The 20,670-nt window shown below is 44.8% G+C and overlaps 1 protein-coding gene across 2 annotated transcripts; it reads right to left on the bottom strand.

Annotated features, from left to right (window-relative positions):
* Positions 1 to 305: 305 nt before the first annotated feature.
* On the bottom strand, positions 306 to 5,942 carry LOC119317820. 2 transcript variants are annotated; one of them, XM_037592315.1, is made up of 6 exons: positions 5,806 to 5,942; positions 4,291 to 4,783; positions 4,045 to 4,188; positions 3,894 to 3,947; positions 3,594 to 3,769; positions 306 to 755 (listed from the first exon to the last, which is right to left on the bottom strand). In XM_037592315.1, exons 2-6 carry the CDS (start codon positions 4,715 to 4,717, stop codon positions 693 to 695), a joined length of 864 nt encoding a protein of 287 aa, XP_037448212.1. In that variant the 5' UTR covers positions 4,718 to 4,783; positions 5,806 to 5,942; the 3' UTR covers positions 306 to 692. The 2 variants fall into 2 exon arrangements, with proteins under 2 accessions (XP_037448212.1, XP_037448211.1); XM_037592314.1 differs by having other exon boundaries at positions 4,045 to 4,783.
* Positions 5,943 to 20,670: the final 14,728 nt, after the last annotated feature.

Genomic DNA, 20,670 nt, shown 5'->3' with positions numbered 1-20,670 from the left:
GATTAAGAAGAAGAGAATTGCCCGGTTAATTAATGGAAAACCGGACTAAAACCGAAACTGCTTCTTTATCAAATTCCCACGTCAGAAACAAGATGGCAGCAACAAGGCACTTGCAGGCTCAAAGCCAATAATAAAGGATTACACATCTCAATATTTCGACCAATTCATCACAGGGATAGCAAAAATTAACAAATTATGTGAGCGAACAAGCATCAGGCAATCAATTCATCGACAGCAGCAACAACAAAAAATATACAGATCTCACAGGATGCAACACGAAATGGTGGAAACATCGGCAGCAAGCATGGAAAAACGAGTCAAATGACATTATTTGCACTTCCCGTTTGGCTCCTTGGAGAGCAGGAAACAAGATGGTGCTATCTCACATCCACGTGCAACTGAAAGGACTCCCGTCACAAACCTACAGTTCACAACTCCCTCTAAGATTTTTACAAAAGCATTTCCTCTGCTGATCTTCGGAGGCTAAGATGCTGGCCTATGCTTTAAGTTAGGAGTAATCACTACGGCCGAATTTCCTACTTGATAACCCCCTAACTTGCTAGTTGACAACCAAACACCATACACATCTTGATTCAAAAAGATCCAGCTTATCCTACTACATCCCAGGGCAACAAGTTTACCAGAGCACAACCGTGCATGCAGGACTCGTCTTCCCGGGGAAGAATTGATGATCAGATCTTCAGATCTTTCTTGCAGTTATCTCTCAAGTCCTTTAACTTGACAACAGCTGAATGCTGCACAAAAAGGGATTAGAATATTAGCGCATGATCATATACTAACAATGCAATCAAGCAATGAAATACTCCAATGCAAAGGGAATATGCAGATATATAGTTGAAATAGTAGTGAACTGTTCTTCAAACAAAAAGAACAAAGTTGATCACAGAAGTACACTGTCATAACATAACAAGTCGCCACACAATCAAAACTAGGAATACATCAAATTCTCAGCAGGGAAGAAAATTTCTTTCAGGCAAGGTAGTGAATGCTACATAATTACCACAAATTTAAACTGAATTTCCGTGAAATGGGCTGGAAAAAGTTCAGCAAGGCTTGCAACGGCATATTTTAGCTCATATTTTTGTATGCTAGCCCTAAAGCTAGACCAAATGGCCCATGAGATTTTCAATGACAAAAGGAACAATGATCATCGCAGCCTGATGATGGTTGAATCTGAATACATTCAACTAACTTTGAAGGCCTTTTCTACATATTAGCAAGGCACAAGGGGCGCTAACTCACATTATCGAGCTATGCTACAAAATTTAATGATGTAAACAGACCTAGCACGACCACAACTAGAAGTCTAACAGAAATGTCTCCTCAGAATCTAGTACTTTGAAACAATAGATGATGATAGGTTTGAACAGGATCTCCTCTGAAGCTCAGCTCGACAAGCTCAGGAACCTTTGGACCAAGCTACAGGGGACTGAATTCCTCTAGGGACTCAGTTCATTGGAAGTGATATGCGAGCCAAGTATGTTCTATTCTGCCAAATCTGCACACAGTGCAGTGCTCGGGCTCTATTCCTCTTACTCAGAAGCACATGGCAAAGATTTGGAAGATCAAGACGGAAAACCAGGTCAAAAAAATTCTATGGCTGCTGCTCCAGAACAGGAATTGAACATTGAACAAACTTCGCACACATCTTGGCAACATCGGCCCATGTTGTTTGCTTATATGATCAAGTCCTGCAATATCCTGCTCATCTTGCACTGCAATGCCCCATCTCTAAGAGATGTGGCAGCACTTTGCTTCAGAAAGGCCTCAGATGACATTGTGCAATGCAAGCAAGATCAATAGGGCTGGTGGAACAAAATAACTCAAGGACAGGTGAATAAGGAGCAGAAGACACAGCCTGTGATTGACGGATATGTTGTCTGGCACACATGGAAAGAGGGACGCAGAACTTTTCAGCAAAAAAGCTCTGACACAGCAGGGATGGCAACAATGATTAGAGAATTTAAGCCCCCTAAAGGAGGCACGAGAGATTTGATCCCTAGTTTATTTATGTGCAGCCCATGCTTCAGCATTGGATTTTCCTTTCTTGTTTTTTTATCAGTTTGCCTTTTCACTGTAATCTAACCTTGTAAAAATTTGCCCATACTTAATGCCCTAGCAGAGTCCTACTGGAGCCCATAAAAAAAGAATCCAGTACTAGAGCAAGCGAAAATTCAAACACCATGTCTGAGAACACAATTCGTGCAAATGGCTGTTTGCTTGTACAATTCCATTTTCAAAAACTACTTATTCAAAAGATTCAATGATTTTTCACATACAGCTCAGAACAGATGTCAAGTAAACAACATATGAAAGATGTGATCACCAGCTGCTTTGACTCCTAAGATTGTGGGTCAAAATAGTTAAGAAAAGCCATGATAAGAAGCATAAAGTAGTGTGGTAGGAATAGCTAATTCTACCCAGGGGTCCCACCCGGCAAAATCATCATGGTCAAGGAGTCAAAGAATAGCAAGTAGAAAGATAAAGTGAAAGGGAAAACAAGAAGCCAAAAGAACCCAAGTCAATAATTGGCCCAAATAGGCAAAGCCCGCCCTGGTGGAGGCTATGAGAAGGATGGCTCGCCATGGACTACAGGCCGTCCACCTTAGCCTTCATGGAATAGTGGAACAAAGATTATCTACCCTTCCCACCTACTACCTCCATGGATAGCTTGGTCATTTCCCAAGGACCACTAACATATACCCCCCCCCCGGCCACATGTACTCCGTTTCATTCTCAGTTGAATAAACTCAAGGGCACCAATGGTGTGAGGAGTAACTCGACGGTCAGCCTCCCTCAACGCCTTCTCTGACATAGAGCTAGGTCACAATCTGACAAGGCGACGGAACCTATACAAAAAACGTCGAACTGTCAATTTTGTCGGTGTACGACAATCTTCGCTATAAGACCGTCGTACACACCATTGTTGCGACTACATTGTGTGAGACACCATGTACTTCTCTGTTGTTTCTACAACTAGTATGCCACAACACGTTATCAACTTGGAAGAATCCTAGCAATTACTCCCTCCGTTCCAAAATAGATGACCCAACTTTGTACTAACTTTTAGTACAAAGTTGGGTCATCTATTTTGGAACGGAGGGAGTATGTTTTAGCAAATACAGATGAAAAGATAGGTGGTAACATACATCATCCAATATGTGGCAAAAAATGACACCAACTGCCTACTTAACATGCCTAGATAGGCACTAAAAAATATCAAGTACACGAGTATCTTTAGAATAACTATGGTTTTGAGCTGGTCATGAAATATTTTGTGAGGACAGAAGTATTTGCCTTTTGTGTTGGCCCAAAAAATGTAATGATAAATTGAAGGTCAAACTACTGAGTACCACAGCAGGGCTAAATTCATAACTGATCTTCCGCGAACTAACAAACAAATGGTCCCTCAAAATTTACCAGTGCAAGCAAACAGACATTTACACAGAAAGTAAACTGTGGCAATCACAACTTTTCGCTACTAACCACAGTGACACCATACAAATTGATACCAAGACACCGTCAACATAATTTTGACCAAGTTGGAATATTGTAGGTATAAAACAACTTACGAGCTGGGCAGATTCACGAACAAGGGCATTTTCAGTATGAAGAAAGAGTGATCTCTGTTGTTGAGATAGTTCGAATCCCATCTCTGCAGCTCTTTTCGAGTATCTGTCTGCATTGAATTCATTTCCTTGCCTCTTTGCCTCTAGCGATCTAGCAAACTTTATGCTCTTCTTCAATGCTAACGAAAGGTTAGACAGAGATGGAATCAATATTAGTAAAATGATCAATCGTGAGCAAAGAAAGAAACCACACTACACATACTACTTAGAGAGAGAGAAAGAATTGAATATGCCAAGAATTACCACCAAGCCGGCTTCTTGCATCCTGATAATGGAGATCAGTCCACATAAAAGCAGCTGTTCGAACAGGAATGAAGAGATAAGGTGTATGTTCACATGGCATCATAATGGCATGTACAATACATGCGGAAGCAAGACATTCATGTAAACATACCCTTAAGACAGAAAGAGCAAGTGCAAGACTTTGTAGCACATGATTTTTCCAAGCCACCAACCCCCATTGGAGGATGCTGGACATTTGTACATGCCATGTCATCACGAGCTGTAGCGTCAAATGAAGACTGCGGATTCTGATTTCCTGGTGATACAACCATCTCCTCTTGAGTCAGACACTCACCCTCATTAGTCTTATCATTAATTACAATCTTACTAGCCTCACTGGCATATGGCAGCAACTCACTATCAGTGTCTTCGTCATCTTCCCCTTCACAGCCACCCTCTGATTCCAAGGAAGACTCCGCCTTGTCGTTGAGGCCAGAAGAATCCAATGATACACAACGATTCCTCACATCATCATCATCCTTGGATAGTAGCCCAGCTGCCTGAGCGGCCATGTGCTGAACCTTGGCTCCACGGAAAATTGAAGTCCTTGCAAAATCCTCTTTGCCAATACCATCAACCAAAACTTCAATAAGGTTTCCTGATGCCCCAACATTGGCCTTTGCCTTTTCATCAGACTCTTTCCTAGGGTCAACCACCTTTTCAACCCGACTCATCTTGACTCCACCTGCATTCTTCTCCAGATCGCATGAGGCTGGCCGCTTGCCAAGGACATTCGTCAGGTCTCCAAAGACCCGCCGGCCACTGCCCTGGGTGTTTTCAGTCATTGCAGCTTCCAGATACTCACCAACTTGCCACAATTAACAGTCGTCGCGGACAACCGTACAATACAACTGCATTTATCAATTCAGAAACAAAATACAATGTGAGCATGCATTCAGCCGGTGTTTGTTTCCAGGGACTTTTTTGTGTAGGGACTAGAAAAAGTCTCTCTAGAGACTTTTTTACCAAACGGGAGGGACTTTTTAGGGACTAAACTAGGCATTTGGGACTAAATGAAGAAGACTCTCAAGGAGAGTCTTTTTTGGGACTTTTTGGGACTTTTCCAACAATGCCCCTCCATGCATTCAATGGCCCGCCACCCCATGGTGTTGTTTGATTGTTATTTTTCTATATACTATGGGCAACATGGTCATTTAATAACCTCTAGGAAGGGACTAGGGACTTTTTAGTCTCTGGAAACAAACAAGGAGGGACTTTTTAGGGACTAGAGACTTTTTAGTTGGGACTAGAAAAAGTCCTAGGACTTATGAACCAAACAGGGCCTCATACTGTGTTGAGAAAGAAGGGAGTAAATGCACATAAGCATGGTTTAGACTTTAGAGCCAAAACAAAGGGCTAAGGTTTGCGAATCGTGAAAATGGTTGTGCACGGCTTGTACAGGACTACAGGAAGCAAAGCAATGTCATGTGCTAGGAGGCTAGGAGCTAACTGAATATTCAGCGTAAATCAAGCCGACTAAGTGCCAATGGATGCAAAATTGGATGAGATCGAGGGTTTCTGAGACGGAATCCTCCCGCTCTCGCCCCCCAAACAAATACACAGGACGTAATGCGCGTTATTGCGGGGTAATTCCGCAGAGTTGACAACGATTTAGCGGTGAAATAGGGTTCCATTCCGTCGTCTTCTTAGTACAAAGTAGAGTCGCTACAAAAACTTGGAAATGGCGAGTCTATCGTGAGGATGAATCAACGGGGATTCCAGCTCTGCGCCGAAAGGGGGGAAGCCGAATCTGACAGGAAACATGGCGGGGCGGTGGCCTCGGCCCCCAGCCTCCCGCGCAGTAGCTACCGGGCCAAAACCTACAGATGCGGTGGCGAGACGGAGAGGAGGGGTAGGGTTTGGGGGCGCAAACCTCGCCGCGGGACGCCCGCCGTTCCTCCCGAGATCGCCCTCCGGAGCGGGGGGTCCGGCGCGCGAGGAGAGTGGGGTGGGACTCTCTCTCTCTCTCTCTCTCTCTCTCTGGTTGTGGGTGTGGGGGTGGAGGCGAAAAGGGTTGGAGGGGAAAACTTGGAGCGGGCGGGCGGCGTGAGCGGGGAAGGCCTGGAGCCTGGCGGTCCCGGGTTGCGCGCGCTCGCGTTCGGAAATTTGGGCGCCGTGCCCGTGCGCGCGCGCCGGGCGCGGGAGGTTCCGCTCGGGTCGGCGCGCGTTAGTTGGATCGACCTGCCACGGCACGGGTCCGTCGCGTCGGTCGTTCGGCGTTCCGTGGATCTGCACCGATGTCACAACTCTAGGCGTCGGTCGAGCGAATCGTGCAGCCGGATAGGCCACCTCCCCTGCGGTCGGATCTCTCTTACTCCCTCCGTTCCAAATTACTCGTCATAGAAATGGATGTATTTAGGACTAAAATATATCTAGATACATCCATACTTGCGACAAGTAATTCAGAACGGAGGGAGTACATCTGAGATCTGGGCCGAATTTCCTTCACTGTGTTTTTTCTCTTACCTACATATGCGCCATCGATTCAGCGTTTTCTTTCGGAAATGATAAATCCCGAACGTTTGGATTGCCATTTTTCTCTTACGTACATATGCGACATCGATTCAGCGTTTTCTTTCGGAAATGATAAATCCCGAACGTTCAAAATTTAAGCATGGCAATTCGGACGTTATTCATGGCAACTTTAGTTCACGAGGGGTTGGCAACCATGGCAATTTTCGGACAAAAAAATAAACCGAGACAAAGTTGGCATGTTTTAACAACTAAAGTTGCCACCTCGCCTCAATTGAAGTTGCAATGAAAAAATGTTCGGGATGACATGCTTAGAATTTGAACGTTCGGGATTTACCGGGGTCCTTTTCTTTTCTCCTAATGTATCAAACCTTATATAAAAAAAACACAGTATTTCAAACACAATAGATGGAGAGAAAAATGTCACTTTAGGGCTTGCTTGGCTCTCACCACGCTATCATAGGCAAAATATTGATGTGGCGTTGTAATTAAACAAGAAATAGTGGAGTTGTATCTTAGCTAAGATACAACTCTTAGCTCATTTTTCTGTGCGGTATAATTAATGCTCTGATCTTTTGTGGCTTATCCTCTTTTTTTCCTCCACAACTAGGCCACAATGTTAAGATGCACAAAAGATCATTACTACTAAATCAACGATAATTAATATGCATCAGAGGGAGAAAGTGGAGGGATAGTTGTCGTGTTTTTCAAGAATGTTGGGAGGTTTGAGGCATTAAAGAGTTTAGTGTTTTCTACCCCTTCAATGTAGGTAACTGCCTCCGAAAAGACCGGATCGTAGCGAGGCGGAAAGGAGGTGCTCGCGGGTTCCCTTTGCGAGCCATTGGAGTCGCTATTGGTTCCCTCTCCCTCCGTCGCTCGCTCTGGCGACGGGAGGAAGGGGAAACCTTGGATCTATGCGTCCGATGGAGGCGTCGTGTCTGAATAAGTTCCCTCGTGCTCCGCTTGCGGTCAGATGGGACTCTTGCCTTCATCTAGGAGCCAGTAGGGTGGGGGTCCCTGAATCTCGTCGAGGTCGCGGTCTATGGTGCCTAAAGGTCGACCGGCACTGGCCGGGTTGGTCCCCAAATGGGTAGTGGTTGTGTGGAGACGGAGATTCTTCTTCCTCATCGTCGGTATGATTTTCGGATGCGTTTCTTCCTCCTTCTTTATGCTGCTAGAGGGATATTCTGCTTTGCTCTGGCAGTTGGCCCGACCGCGACGCCAGAATCGGATCGTAGTTCTCTTCCATCTAGAAGGGGCGCATACATCGGTACTCAAGGTCACAAATGGCAAAGGCTTGTGCAGGCGTGTTGGATGCATATGTGTGTCCTTGTATTTTCAGCATGGGAGCGAAGAAAATGGGGAGCAGCATGGCGGCGATTATCCCGTGGTTAAAGATGATGATCTGTTTAGGTCTGGTTGCAGGGGTCTTCTCGTAAGGTTTAGGGACGATGACACATAGCTCTGAGAACTTCATGTTTTATTGGTTGTTTTAGCGTGCTCTTTGTTATTCTGTTTATTTTGTGTGTGTGTAAGGGTGTGATTGTACGGATCAAGGACTTTGTATTTTTTATGATTTGAATACAAGCATACTTCCTAAAAAAGCTGGTTTGATTTTTGCGCGTAATTACTCCTATAAAGGATGTTGAAGTACACGTCTTCTTGGAGGATGTTGAAGTACACGTCTTCTTGGGGCTTGATACGTCTCCAACATATCGAGTATTCCAAACACTTTTGCTATTATTTTTGTAAGTGCATCTAGTGCTCCTTAATGATTTTGGTGTATTGAAGGCTTATAGGTTAAGGAACTAATGTGTTTGTGAGTGTACACAAGTTCTATAAGTCTATAAGGAGTTTGATATTTACGATGAAAGTCGACCCCTAAAAATGAATGTCTTTAGTTGAAGACCTTGGTTTTCTTGAAGACTTTGAAAATGAGGAAATTGGTGTGACCTTGAATACTTTGATATTGATACAAGGTTTATGAAGCGTGAAGACTTCTGTTTTCGTAGTTTCATTTTCTCTTTCTTGAGTCAAAGAAAACGTCGTACTGTTAAAGGGGGTCGAGGTAGAACTAAGAAAAAGTTTTCAAGTGATGTTCATCTCAAATTCTACACCTTCCCAATCCTTTTGAGTGGAGCCATTGGAAATCTCATATAGTTCAGTCAATTTCTTCAGTGACAGAGACGAAGTTCTTCTGTTCTTTAAGGAATTTCTTCTGACTGAGGAGTTAGAAATTCGCCAGTGCGATTACCTACAAGTGAGGAACAATTTCCGACCGTTGTTGTGCTACGCGCCAGTTGTCCCAAAATATCTTATCCACCTAACGGTCATATCATTGAAGAGCATCTATGTCTTATCATGTCGGGCTGCTCCCCGGCTACAAATAGCCACCCCCTACAATCACTAGTTGGTTGGCTGCTCCGAGAGAAACTGACACTTGTCATTGAGAACATCCCATCCTCCGAGAACTTTGAGCAAAATTCATCAATGAGGAAAACCCAAACCCGAACACCTACAACCCAAAGTGATTGAGCATCATTGAAGAGATTGTTCCCGTATGGAACCGACGCGTGTTACCTTTGAGGACTATGCATCCTCCAGACGGTTAGGCGTCATGGTCTAGAGCATCCAAGAGGAATTGTGGATCGCCGAGTGACCGAGTTTGTGAAGGTTGGAAGTCACCTGAAGACTTACCACGAGTGATTGGGCGAGATCTTTGTGACCTTAGCTCAAGGAGGATACGGTGAGGACTATGTGTCCTCGGGTTTAAATACCTAGTCGATCCGACCAGACGTACAACCGTCACAGTAGTTGAAGCTGGTCTACCAAATCATTGTCTTCACGAAGCTACTGGTTCTATTTCCTCAACCCTTTCATTTCCTCATTCATGTGTTGACGAACTTGATCGTTACTATTTGAAGACTTTGACTGCAGACTTTATCAATTTTCTTAATACTAATTCTTCAGTCATATTATCTTCAACCTGCTTATCCTGTTTACACGCTACCTGTGCACTGTGCTTGTTTCATATCATCATGTTGACTGTGTTACTGCCATGTTATGCTTGCACCTGAGTACTTATTCTGTTGCTACTAGTTCGTCGCTTAGCAAATTCCTCAAGTTGAATTTCCTCAATGACGAATTCATAAAAAAAACGCCTATTCACCCCCTCTAGTCGATACACACTTTTAATTGGTATCAGAGCAAGGTACTCCTGAAGGAAATATGCCTTTAGAGGCAATAATAAAGTTATTATTTATTTCCTTATTTCATGATAAATGTTTATTATTCATGCTAGAATTGTATTAACCGGAAACTTAGTACATGTGTGGATACATAGACAAACAGAGTGTCACTAGTATGCCTCTACTTGACTAGCTCGTTGAATCAAAGATGGTTAAGTTTCCTAGCCATAGACATGAGTTGTCATTTGATTAATGGGATCACATCATTAGAGAATTATGTGGTTGACTTGACCCATTCTGTTAGCTTAGCACTTGATCGTTTAGTATATTGCTATTGCTTTCTTCATGACTTATACATGTTTCTGTGACTATGAGATTATGCAACTCCCAGATATCGGAGGAACACTTTGTGTGCTACCAAACGTCACAACGTAACTGAGTGATTATAAAGGTGCTCTATAGGTGTCTCTGATGGTACTTGTTGAGTTGGCATAGATCGAGATTTGGATTTGTCACTCTGATTGTCAAAGAGGTATCTCTGGGCCCTCTCAGTAATGCACATCACTATAAGCCTTGCAAGCAATGTGACTAATGAGTTAGTTGTGGGATGATGCATTACGGAACGAGTAAAGAGACTTGCCGGTAACGAGATTGAACTAGGTATTGAGATACCGACGATCGAATCTCGGGCAAGTAACATACCGATGACAAAGGGAACAATGTATGTTGTTATGTTGTTTGACCGATAAAGATCTTCGTAGAATATGTAGGAACCAATATGAGCATCCAGGTTCCACTATTGGTTATTGACCAGAGATGAGTCTCGGTCATGTCTACATAGTTCTCGAACCCGTAGGGTCCGCACGCTTAACATTCTGTGACGATTTGTATTATGAGTTATGTGATTTGATGACCGAAGTTTGTTGAGAGTCCCGAATGAGATCGGGGTCATGATGAGGAGTCTCGAAATGGTCAAGATGTAAAGATCGATATATTAGAAGGCTATATTTGGATATCGGAAAGGATCCGAGTGATTCGGGTATTTTTTGGAGTACTAGAGAGTTACGGGAATTCATATTGGGCCTTAATGGGCCATACGGGAAAGGAGAGAAAGGCCTCAAGGGTGGCCGCGCCCCTTCCCCATGGACTGGTCCGAATTGGACTAGGGAAAGGGGCGCCCCCTTCCTTACTTCTCCTTCCCCCTTCCATTTTTCCTATTCCATGTGGGAGGTGGAATCCTACTAGGACTAGGGAGTCCTAGTAGGACTCCACACTTTGGGCGTGCCCTATGAGGGCCGGCCTCCTCCTACCTCCATCCTTTATATACGTGGCCAGGGGGCACCTCATAGACACACAAGTTGATCATTGATCCCTTAGCCGTGTGTGGTGCCCCCCTCCACCATAATCTACCTTGATCATATCGTCATAGTGCTTAGGGGAAGCCCTGCACCGGTAGCTTCATCATCACCATCATCACGCCATCGTGCTAACGAAGCTCTCCCTCGACACTCTGCTGGATAATGAGTTCGTGGGACGTCACCGAGCCGAACGTGTGCAGATCGCGGAGGTGCCATACTTTCGGTACTAGGATCGATCGATCGTGAAGACGTACGACTACATCAACCGCGTTGTCATAACGCTTCCGCTTACAGTCTACGAGGGTACGTAGACAACACTCTCCCCTCTTGTTGCCATGCATCACCATGATCTTGCGTGTGCGTAGGATTTTTTTTGAAATTACTATGCTCCCCAACAGTAGCATCTGAGTCAGGTTTATGCGTAGATGTTATATGCACGAGTAGAACACAAAGGAGCTGTGTGCGTGGGTATATACATATTGCTTGCCGTCACTAGTTGTTTCTTGATTCGGCGGTATTGTTGGATGAAGCGGCTCAGACGACATTACGCGTACGCTTACGCGAGACTGGTTCTACCGACGTGCTTCGCACACAGGTGGCTAGTGGGTGTCTGTTTCTCCAACTTTAGTTGAATCAGATTCAATGAACGTGGTTCTTTCTGAAGATCAAAAAGCAATCACTATACCGTGTTGTGGTTTTTTGATGCGTAGGTATGAATGGTTCTTGCTCAGCCCGTAACAGCCACGTAAAACTTGCAACAACAAAGTAGAGGACGTCTAACTTGTTTTTGCAGGGCATGTTGTGATGTGATATGATCAAGATGTGATGAGATATAAATTGTTGTATGAGATGATCATGTTTTGTTAAAGTTATCGGCAACTGGCAGGAGCTTTATGGTTGTCTCTTTATTGCATAAGATGCAAGCGCCATATAATAGCTTTACTTTATCGCTATGCGATAGCAATAGTTGCAAAAGCAATAGTTGGTGAGACGACCATGTGACGACACGTTGATAGAGATCAAGATGATGGAGATCATGGTGTCATGTCGGTGACGATAGAGATCATGACGGTGTTTTAGAGATGGAGATCAAAGGCACAAGATGATGATGGCCATATCATGTCACATATTTTGATTGCATGTGATGTTTATCCTTTATGTATCTTATTTTGCTTAGTTCGACGGTAGCATTATAAGATGATCTCTCACTAAATTTCAAGGTATAAATGTTCTCCCCAAGTATGCACCGTTGCGACAGTTCGTCATGCCGAGACACCACATGATGATCGGGTGTGATAAGCTCTACGTTCACATACGACGGGTGCAAGCCAGTTTTGCACACGCGGAATACTCGGGTTAAACTTGACGAGCCTAGCATATGCAGATATGGCCTCGGAACACTGGAGACCGAAAGGTCGAGCGTGAATCATATAGTAGATATGATCAACATAGTGATGTTCACCATTGAAAACTACTCCATCGCACGTGATGATCGGACATGGTTTAGTTGATTTGGATCACGTGATCATTTAGATGACTAGAGAGATGTCTGTCTAAGTGGGAGTTCTTAAGTAATATGATTAATTGAACTTTAAATTTATCATGAACTTAGTCCTGGTAGTATTAGCATATCTATGTTGTAGATCAATAGCTCGCGTTTAGCTCCCATGTTTTATTTTTGATATGTTCCTAGAGGAAACTAAGTTGAAAGATGTTAGTAGCAATGATGTGGATTGGATCCTTGATCTGCGGATTATCCTCATTGATGTACAGAAGAATTATGTCATTGATGCACAGCTAGGTGAAAGACTGATTGCAGGAGCAGATGCAGACTTTATGAATGTTTGGCAAGCTCGATATGATGACTACTTGATAGTTTAGTGCATCATGCTTTACGGCCTAGAATCGGGGCTTCAAAGACATTTTGAACACCATGGAGCATATGAGATGTTCCAAGAGTTAAAATTAGTATTTCAGACTCATGCCCATGTCAAACGGTATGAGACCTTTGACAAGCACTTTGCCTACAAGATGGAGGAGAATAGCTCAGCTAGTGAGCATGTGCTCAGAATGTCTGAGTACTACAATCACTTGAATCAAGTGGGAGTTAATCTTCCAGATAAGATAGTGATTGACAGAGTTCTCTAGTCGCTATCACCAAGTTACTAGAACTTCGTGATGAACTATAATATGCAAGGGATAACAGAAACAATTCCCAAGCTCTTCGTGATGCTGAAACTGACGAAGGTAGAAATCAAGAAAAGCATCAAGTGTTGATGGTTGACAAGACCATTAGTTTCAAGAAAAGGGCAAAGGGAAGAAGGGGAACTTCAAGAAGAACGACAAGTAAGTTTCTGCTCAAGTGAAGAAGCCCAAGTCTGGACCTAAGCCTGAGACTAAGTACTTCTACTGCAAAGGGACTGGTCACTGGAAGCAGAACTGCCCCAAGTATTTGGCGGATAAGAAGGATGGTAAAGTGAACAAAGGTATATTTGATATACATGTTATTGATGTGTACTTTGCTAGTGTTTATAGCAACCCCTCAGTATTTGATACTAGTTCAGTTGCTAAGATTAGTAACTCGAAATGGGAGTTGCAGAATGAACAGAGACTAGTTAAGGGTGAAGTGATGATGTGTGTTGGAAGTGGTTCCAAGATTGATATGATCATCATTGCACATTCCCTATACTTTCGGGATTAGTGTTGAACCTAAGTAAATGTTATTTGGTGTTTGCATTAAGCATGAATATGATTTGATCATGTTTATTGCAATGCAGTTATTCATTTAAAGTCAGAGAATAATTGTTGTTCTATTTACATGAATAAAACCTTCAATGGTCATACACCCAAGGTGAATGGTTTATTGAATCTCGATCGTAGTGATACACATATTCATAATATTGAAGCCAAAATATGGAAAGTTAATAATGATAGTGCAACTTATTTGTGGCACTGCCGCTTAGGTCATATTGGTGTAAATCGCATGAAGAAAATCCATGCTGATGGGCTTTTGGAATCACTTGATTATGAATCAGTTGATGCTTGCGAACCATGCATCATGGGCAAGATGACTAAGACTCCGTTCTCCGGAACAATGGAGCGAGCAACAGACTTGTTGGAAATAATACATACTGATGTATGCCGTCCGATGAGTGTTGAGGCTTGTGGCAGGTATCGTTATTTTCTGACCTTCATAGATGATTTGAGCGGATATGGGTATATTTACTTGATGAAACATAAATCTGAAACATTTGAAAAGTTCAAATAATTTTAGAGTGAATTAGAAAATCATCGTAACAAGAAAATAAAGTTTCTATGATCTGATCATGGAGGAGAATATTTGAGTTATGAGTTTGGTCTTCATTTGAAACAATATGGAATAGTTTTGCAACTCACGCCACTTGGAACACCACATCGTAATGGTGTGTCCGAACATCATAACCGTACTTTATTAGATATGGTGCAATCTATGATGTCTCTTACCGATTTACCACTATCAGTTTGGGGTTATGCATTAGAGACAGCTGCATTTGTTGGGGAACGTAGAAATTTCAAAAAAATTCCTACGCACATGCAAGATCATGGTGATGCATAGCAATGAGATGGGAGAGTGTTGTCCACGTACCCTCGTAGACCGAAAGCAGAAGCATTAGCACAATGCGGTTGATGTAGTCGTACGTCTTCACGATCCGACCGATCAAATACCGGACGCACGACACCTCCGAGTTCAGCACACGTTCAGCCCGATGACGTCCCTCGAATTCCGATCCAGCCGAGTGTTGAGGGAGAGTTTTGTTAGCACGACAGCGTGGTGACGATGATGATGCTCTACCGACGTAGGGTTCGCCTAAGCACCGCTACAGTATTATCGAGGTGGACTATGGTGGAGGGGGGCACCGCACACGGCTAAAAGATCAACTGATCAATTGTTGTCTCTAGGGTGCCCCCTGCCCCTGTATATAAAGGAGCAAGGGAGGGTGCGGCCGACCAGGAGAGAGGGCGCGCCAGGAGGAGTCCTACTACCACCGAGAGTAGGACTCCCCCATTTCCTAGTTGGATTAGGACTTGGGAGGGGGAAAGAGGAGGGAGAGAGGAAGGAAGGGGGGCGCCACCCCCTTCTCCTTGTCCTATTCGGACTAGGGGGGAGGGGCGCGCGGCCCAGCCCTGGCCGCCTCTCCTCTTCTCCGTAAAGGCCCACTAAGGCCCATTAACCTCCCGGGGGGTTCCGGTAACCTCTCGGTACTCCGGTAAAATCCCGATTTCACCCGGAACACTTCCGGTATCCAAACATAGGCTTCCAATATATCAATCTTCATGTATCGACCATTTCGAGACCCCTCGTCATGTCCGTGATCACATCCAGGACTGCGAACAACCTTCGGTACATCAAAACATATAAACTCATAATATAACTGTCATCGAAATGTTAAGCGTGCGGACCCTACGGGTTCGAGAACTATGTAGACATGACCGAGACATGTCTCCGGTCAATAACCAATAGTGGAACCTGGATGCTCATATTGGCTCCCACATATTCTACGAAGATCTTTATCGGTCAGACCGCATAACAACATACGTTGTTCCCTTTGTCATCGGTATGTTACTTGCCCGAGATTCGATCGTCGGTATCTCAATACCTAGTTCAATCTCGTTACCGGCAAGTCTCTTTACTCGTTCCGTAATGCGTCATTCCGCAACTAACTCATTAGTTTCAATGCTTGCAAGGCTTAAGTGATGTGCATTACCGAGAGGGCCCAGAGATACCTCTCCGACAGTCGGAGTGACAAATCCTAATCTCGAAATACGCCAACCCAACAAGTACCTTCAGAGACACCTCTAGAGCACCTTTATAATCACCCAGTTACATTGTGACGTTTGGTAGCACACAAAGTGTTCCTCCGGTAAACGGGAGTTGCATAATCTCATAGTCATAGGAACATGTATAAGTCATGAAGAAAGCAATAGCAACATACTAAACGATCGGGTGCTAAGCTAACGGAAAGGGTCAAGTCAATCACATCATTCTCCTAATGATGTGATCCCGTTAATCAAATGACAACCCATGTCAATGGCTAGGAAACTTAACCATCTTTGATCAACGAGCTAGTCAAGTAGAGGCATACTAGTGACATATTGTTTGTCTATGTATTCACACATGTATTATGTTTCCGGTTAATACAATTCTAGCATGAATAATAAACATTTATCATGGTATAAGGAAATAAATAATAACTTTATTATTGCCTCTAGGGCATATTTCCTTCAGTCTCCCACTTGCACTAGAGTCAATAATCTAGATTACACAGTAATGATTCTAACACCCATGGGGCCTTGGTGCTGATCATGTTTTGCTCATGGAAGAGGCTTAGTCAATGGGTCTGCAACATTCAGATCCGTATGTATCTTGCAAATTTCTATGTCTCCCACCTGGACTAAATCCCGGATGGAATTGAAGCGTCTCTTGATGTGCTTGGTTCTTTTGTGAAATCTGGATTACTTCGCCAAGGCAATTGCACTAGTATTGTTACAAAAGATTTTCATTGGACCCGATGCACTAGGTATGACACCTAGATCGGATATGAACTCCTTCATCCAGACTCCTTCATTTGCTGCTTTCGAAGTAGCTATCTACTCTGCTTCACACGTAGATCCTACCACGACACTTTGTTTAGAACTGCACCAACTGACAGCTCCATCGTTCAATGTAAACACGTATCTGGTTTGCGATTTAGAATCGTCTGGATTAGTGTCAAAGCTTGCATCAACGTAACCATTTACGATGAGCTCTTTGTCACCTCCATAAACGAGAAACATATCCTTAGTCCTTTTCAGGTATTTCAGGATGTTCTTGACTGCTGTCCAGTGATCCACTCCTGGATTACTTTGGTACCTCCCTGCTAGACTTATAGCAAGGCACACATCAGGTCTGGAACACAATATTACATACATGATAGAGCCTATGGCTAAAGCATAGGGAACATCTTTCATTTTCTCACTATCTTCTGCAGTGGTCGGGCATTGAGTCTTACTCAACTTCACACCTTGTAACATAGGCAAGAACCCTTTCTTTGCTTGATCCATTTTGAACTTCTTCAAAACTTTGTCAAGGTATGTGCTTTGTGAAAGTCCAATTAAGCGTCTTGATCTATCTCTATAGATCTTGATGCCCAATATATAAGCAGCTTCACCGAGGTCTTTCATTGAAAAACTCTTATTCAAGTATCCCTTTATGCTATCCAGAAATTCTATATCATTTCAAATCAACAATATGTCATCCACATGTAATATTAGAAATGCTACAGAGATCCCACTCACTTTCTTGTAAATACAGGCCTCTCCAAAAGTCTGTACAAAACCAAATGCTTTGATCACACTATCAAAGCGTTTATTCCAACTCCGAGAGGCTTGCACCAGTCCATAAATGGATTGCTGGAGCTCGCACACTTTGTTAGCTCCCTTTGGATCGACAAAACCTTCCGGTTGCATCATATACAACTCTTCTTCCATAAATCCATTCAGGAATGCAGTTTTGACATCCATTTGCCAAATTTCATAATCATAAAATGCGGCAATTTCTAACATGATTCGGACAGGCTTAAGCATCGCTACGGGTGAGAAGGTCTCATCGTAGTCAATCCCTTGAACTTGTCGAAAACCTTCCGCAACAAGTTGAGCTTTATAGACAGTAACATTACCATTAGCGTCAGTCTTCTTCTTATGACGCCCCTGATTTGACCGTACACTAATCATGCACGCAAATGTGTACGATCAAGATCAAGGACTCACGGGAAGATATCACAACACAACTCTACAAATAAAATAAGTCATACAAGCATCATATTACAAGCCAGGGGCCTTGAGGGCTCGAATACAAGAGCTCGATCATAGACGAGTCAGCGGAAGCAACAATATCTGAGTACAGACATAAGTTAAACAAGTTTGCCTTAAGAAGGCTAGCACAAACTGGGATACAGATCGAAAGAGGCGCAGGCCTCCTACCTGGGATCCTCCTAACTACTCCTGGTCGTCGTCAGCGGGCAGCACGTAGTAGTAGGCACCTCCGGTGTAGCAGGAGTCGTCGACGACGGTGGTGTCTGGCTCCTGGGCTCCAGCATCTGGTTGCGACAACCAGGTAGAAAGGATAGAGGGAAGAGAAGGAGAAAGCAACCGTGAGTACTCATCCAAAGTACTCGCAAGCAAGGAGCTACACTACATATGTATGCATTGGTATCAACTGGAATAAGGCTATTATATGTGGACTGAACTGCAGAAAGCCAGGATAAGGGGGGATAGCTAGTCCTTTCGAAGACTACGCTTCTGGCAGCCTTGTCTTGCAGCATGTAGAAGAGAGTAGACTGAAGACCTCCAAGTAGCATCATATAGCATAATCCTAACCGATGATCCTCCCCTCGTCGCCCTGTGAGAGAGCGATCACCGGTTGTATCTGGCACTTGGAAGGGTGTGTTTTATTAAGTATCCGGTTCTAGTTGTCATAAGGTCAAGGTACAACTCCAAGTCGTCCTATTACCGAAGATCACGGCTATTCGAATAGATTAACTTCCCTGCAGGGGTGCACCACATATCCCAACACGCTCGATCCCATTTGGCCGGACACACTTTCCTGGGTCATGCCCGGCCTCGAAAGATCAACACGTCGCACCCCTACCTAGGCACAATAGAGAGGTCAGCACGCCGGTCTAAATCCTATGGCACAGGGGTCTGGGCCCATCGCCCATTGCACACCTGCACGTTGCGTACGCGGCCGGAAGCAGAACTAGCCCCCTTAATACAAGAGCAGGCTTACGGTCCAATCCGGCGCGCGCCACTCAGTCGCTGACGTCACGAAGGCTTCGGCTGATACCACGACGTTGAGTGCCCATAACTGTCCCCGCGTAGATGATTAGTGCGTATAGGCCAATAGCCAGACTCAGATCAAATACCAAGATCTCGTTAAACGTGTTAAGTATCCGTGAACGCCGACCAGGGTCAGGCCCACCTCTCTCCTAGGTGGCCTCAACCTGCCCTGTCGCTTCGCCTCAAAGTAACAGTCGGGGGCCGTCGGGAACCCAGGCCCACCATTACCTGGGTGGAACCACCTGCCCCTTCAGCCCCCATCTCCGAACAGTATCACAGGTAATGTAATAGTGTAAAGTATATAATATATGCCCGTGACCACCTCCCGAAGTGATCACGGCCCAGTAGTATAGCATGGCAGACGGACAAGAGTGTAGGGCCACTAATGGAACACTAGCATCCTATACTAAGCAGTAGGATAGCAGGTAAGGGTAACAACTGTAGCAACAAAGACAAGCTATGCATCAGAATAGGATTAACCGAAAGCAGTAACATGCTACACTACTCTAATGCAAGCAGTATAGAGAAGGAATAGGCGATATCTGGTGATCGATGGGGGGGGGCTTGCTTGGTTGCTCTGGCAAGAGAGAGGGGTCGTCAACACCGTAGTCGTACTGGGTAGCAGCGGCGTCGGTCTCGATGTCTAGCGAGAGAAGAGGGGGAAGAAACAATAAATATAATGCAAACAAATGCATGACGATGCATGACATGACAAAGCGTGATGCTAGGTGTGCGCTAACGCGTTACGAGGTGGTACCGGTGAAGGGGAGGAACATCCGGGAAATTATCCTTGGTGTTTCGTGTTTTTGGGCAGAGGAGTCGGAGGGGAAAAGTTGCATGTTCGCTATGCTAGGGACGCGTGGCGGACGAACGGGTTGCGTATCCGGATTCGTCTCGTCGTTCTGAGCAACTTTCATGTTGAAAATAATTTAATCCGAGTTACAGTTTATTTTATATTAATTTTTAAAGATTTATCTATTTTCTAGAATTAATTTAATTTTTTTAAATTCGAATTATCCAAAACAGTGACTTGTGATGTCAACATGACGCATTATTGTGTCAGCGGTCAACTTGTCAGTTGAGCAAGTCAAACTGACATGTGGGTCCTACTGTCATTGTCTATGACTAACTAAACAAGTTTAATTAGTTTAGTTAATTGATTAGGTTAGTTAAACACAATTAATTAAGTTAATTAATTCTCTAATTAATTAATTAATTAATTAGTTAATTAGTTAATTATTTTATTTTATTTTACAATTTTGTTCTGGGCGTGGGCCCCGTTCGTCATAGGCCCTAGGGGCCTTTGCGAGCGTCCGGGTATCGGGTGCAGCCCGAACGGGCGATGGCCCTCGCAGGGGCGCACCCGACGGGGCGGCTGGCGGGCGCGGGCGCCGGTGCACCAGCGAGCGGGCGACGCGGCAAGGCAAAGGCGGCCGGCGCAAGAAGCAGGCGCCGGCAGGGGTGAGTGGGGCGAGTGGTGAGGGGACGAGGCCGCGGCGGGGCGGCAGAAGCAGAGGCGCAACAAGGGGGGTGGCCACGGCGCGGGAGCGAGGTGAGGAGGGCTGCGGGTGCACGCCCAGGGTGCGGTCGGCAGGGGTGGCCGCGTGCGCTGGGCCGGCGGCGGGCTCGCACTGGCCGGCAAGCAGGGGCCGCGGGCGTGGTCGGCGAGGACGGCCGGAGCGGGGAGGGCTGCGGGATCAGAGGGGCTGCGGCCGCGGGTGCGCGGGGAGGCGCGGGCGCACGCGGTGATAGGCGCGACGGGCTGTTGGTGACCGCGGCGAGGAGAAAGGGAGAGGAGGGAGGCGCTCACAAGGGGGAGTAGGGCACGTGGCAATGGGGGACGAGGAGGCAGTCGGGGACGATACG

The sequence above is a fragment of the Triticum dicoccoides genome, chromosome 6A, assembly GCF_002162155.2.
Source record: "Triticum dicoccoides isolate Atlit2015 ecotype Zavitan chromosome 6A, WEW_v2.0, whole genome shotgun sequence".
NCBI lineage: Eukaryota > Viridiplantae > Streptophyta > Magnoliopsida > Poales > Poaceae > Triticum > Triticum dicoccoides.
Note: the sequence above shows the minus strand (reverse complement) of the source record. Positions and strands in the feature narration are given on the sequence as shown.

Excerpts from the sequence above, each read along its gene's own strand:
- LOC119317820 (XM_037592314.1), bottom strand. The coding sequence starts at position 4,717 with ATGACTGAAAACACCCAGGGCAGTGGCCGGCGGGTCTTTGGAGACCTG. Across the intron at positions 3,948-4,044 it reads TTGCTCTTTCTGTCTTAAGG|CTGCTTTTATGTGGACTGAT; the intron begins GTATGTTTACAT and ends CTGTTCGAACAG. Across the intron at positions 3,770-3,893 it reads TGCAAGAAGCCGGCTTGGTG|CATTGAAGAAGAGCATAAAG; the intron begins GTAATTCTTGGC and ends ACCTTTCGTTAG.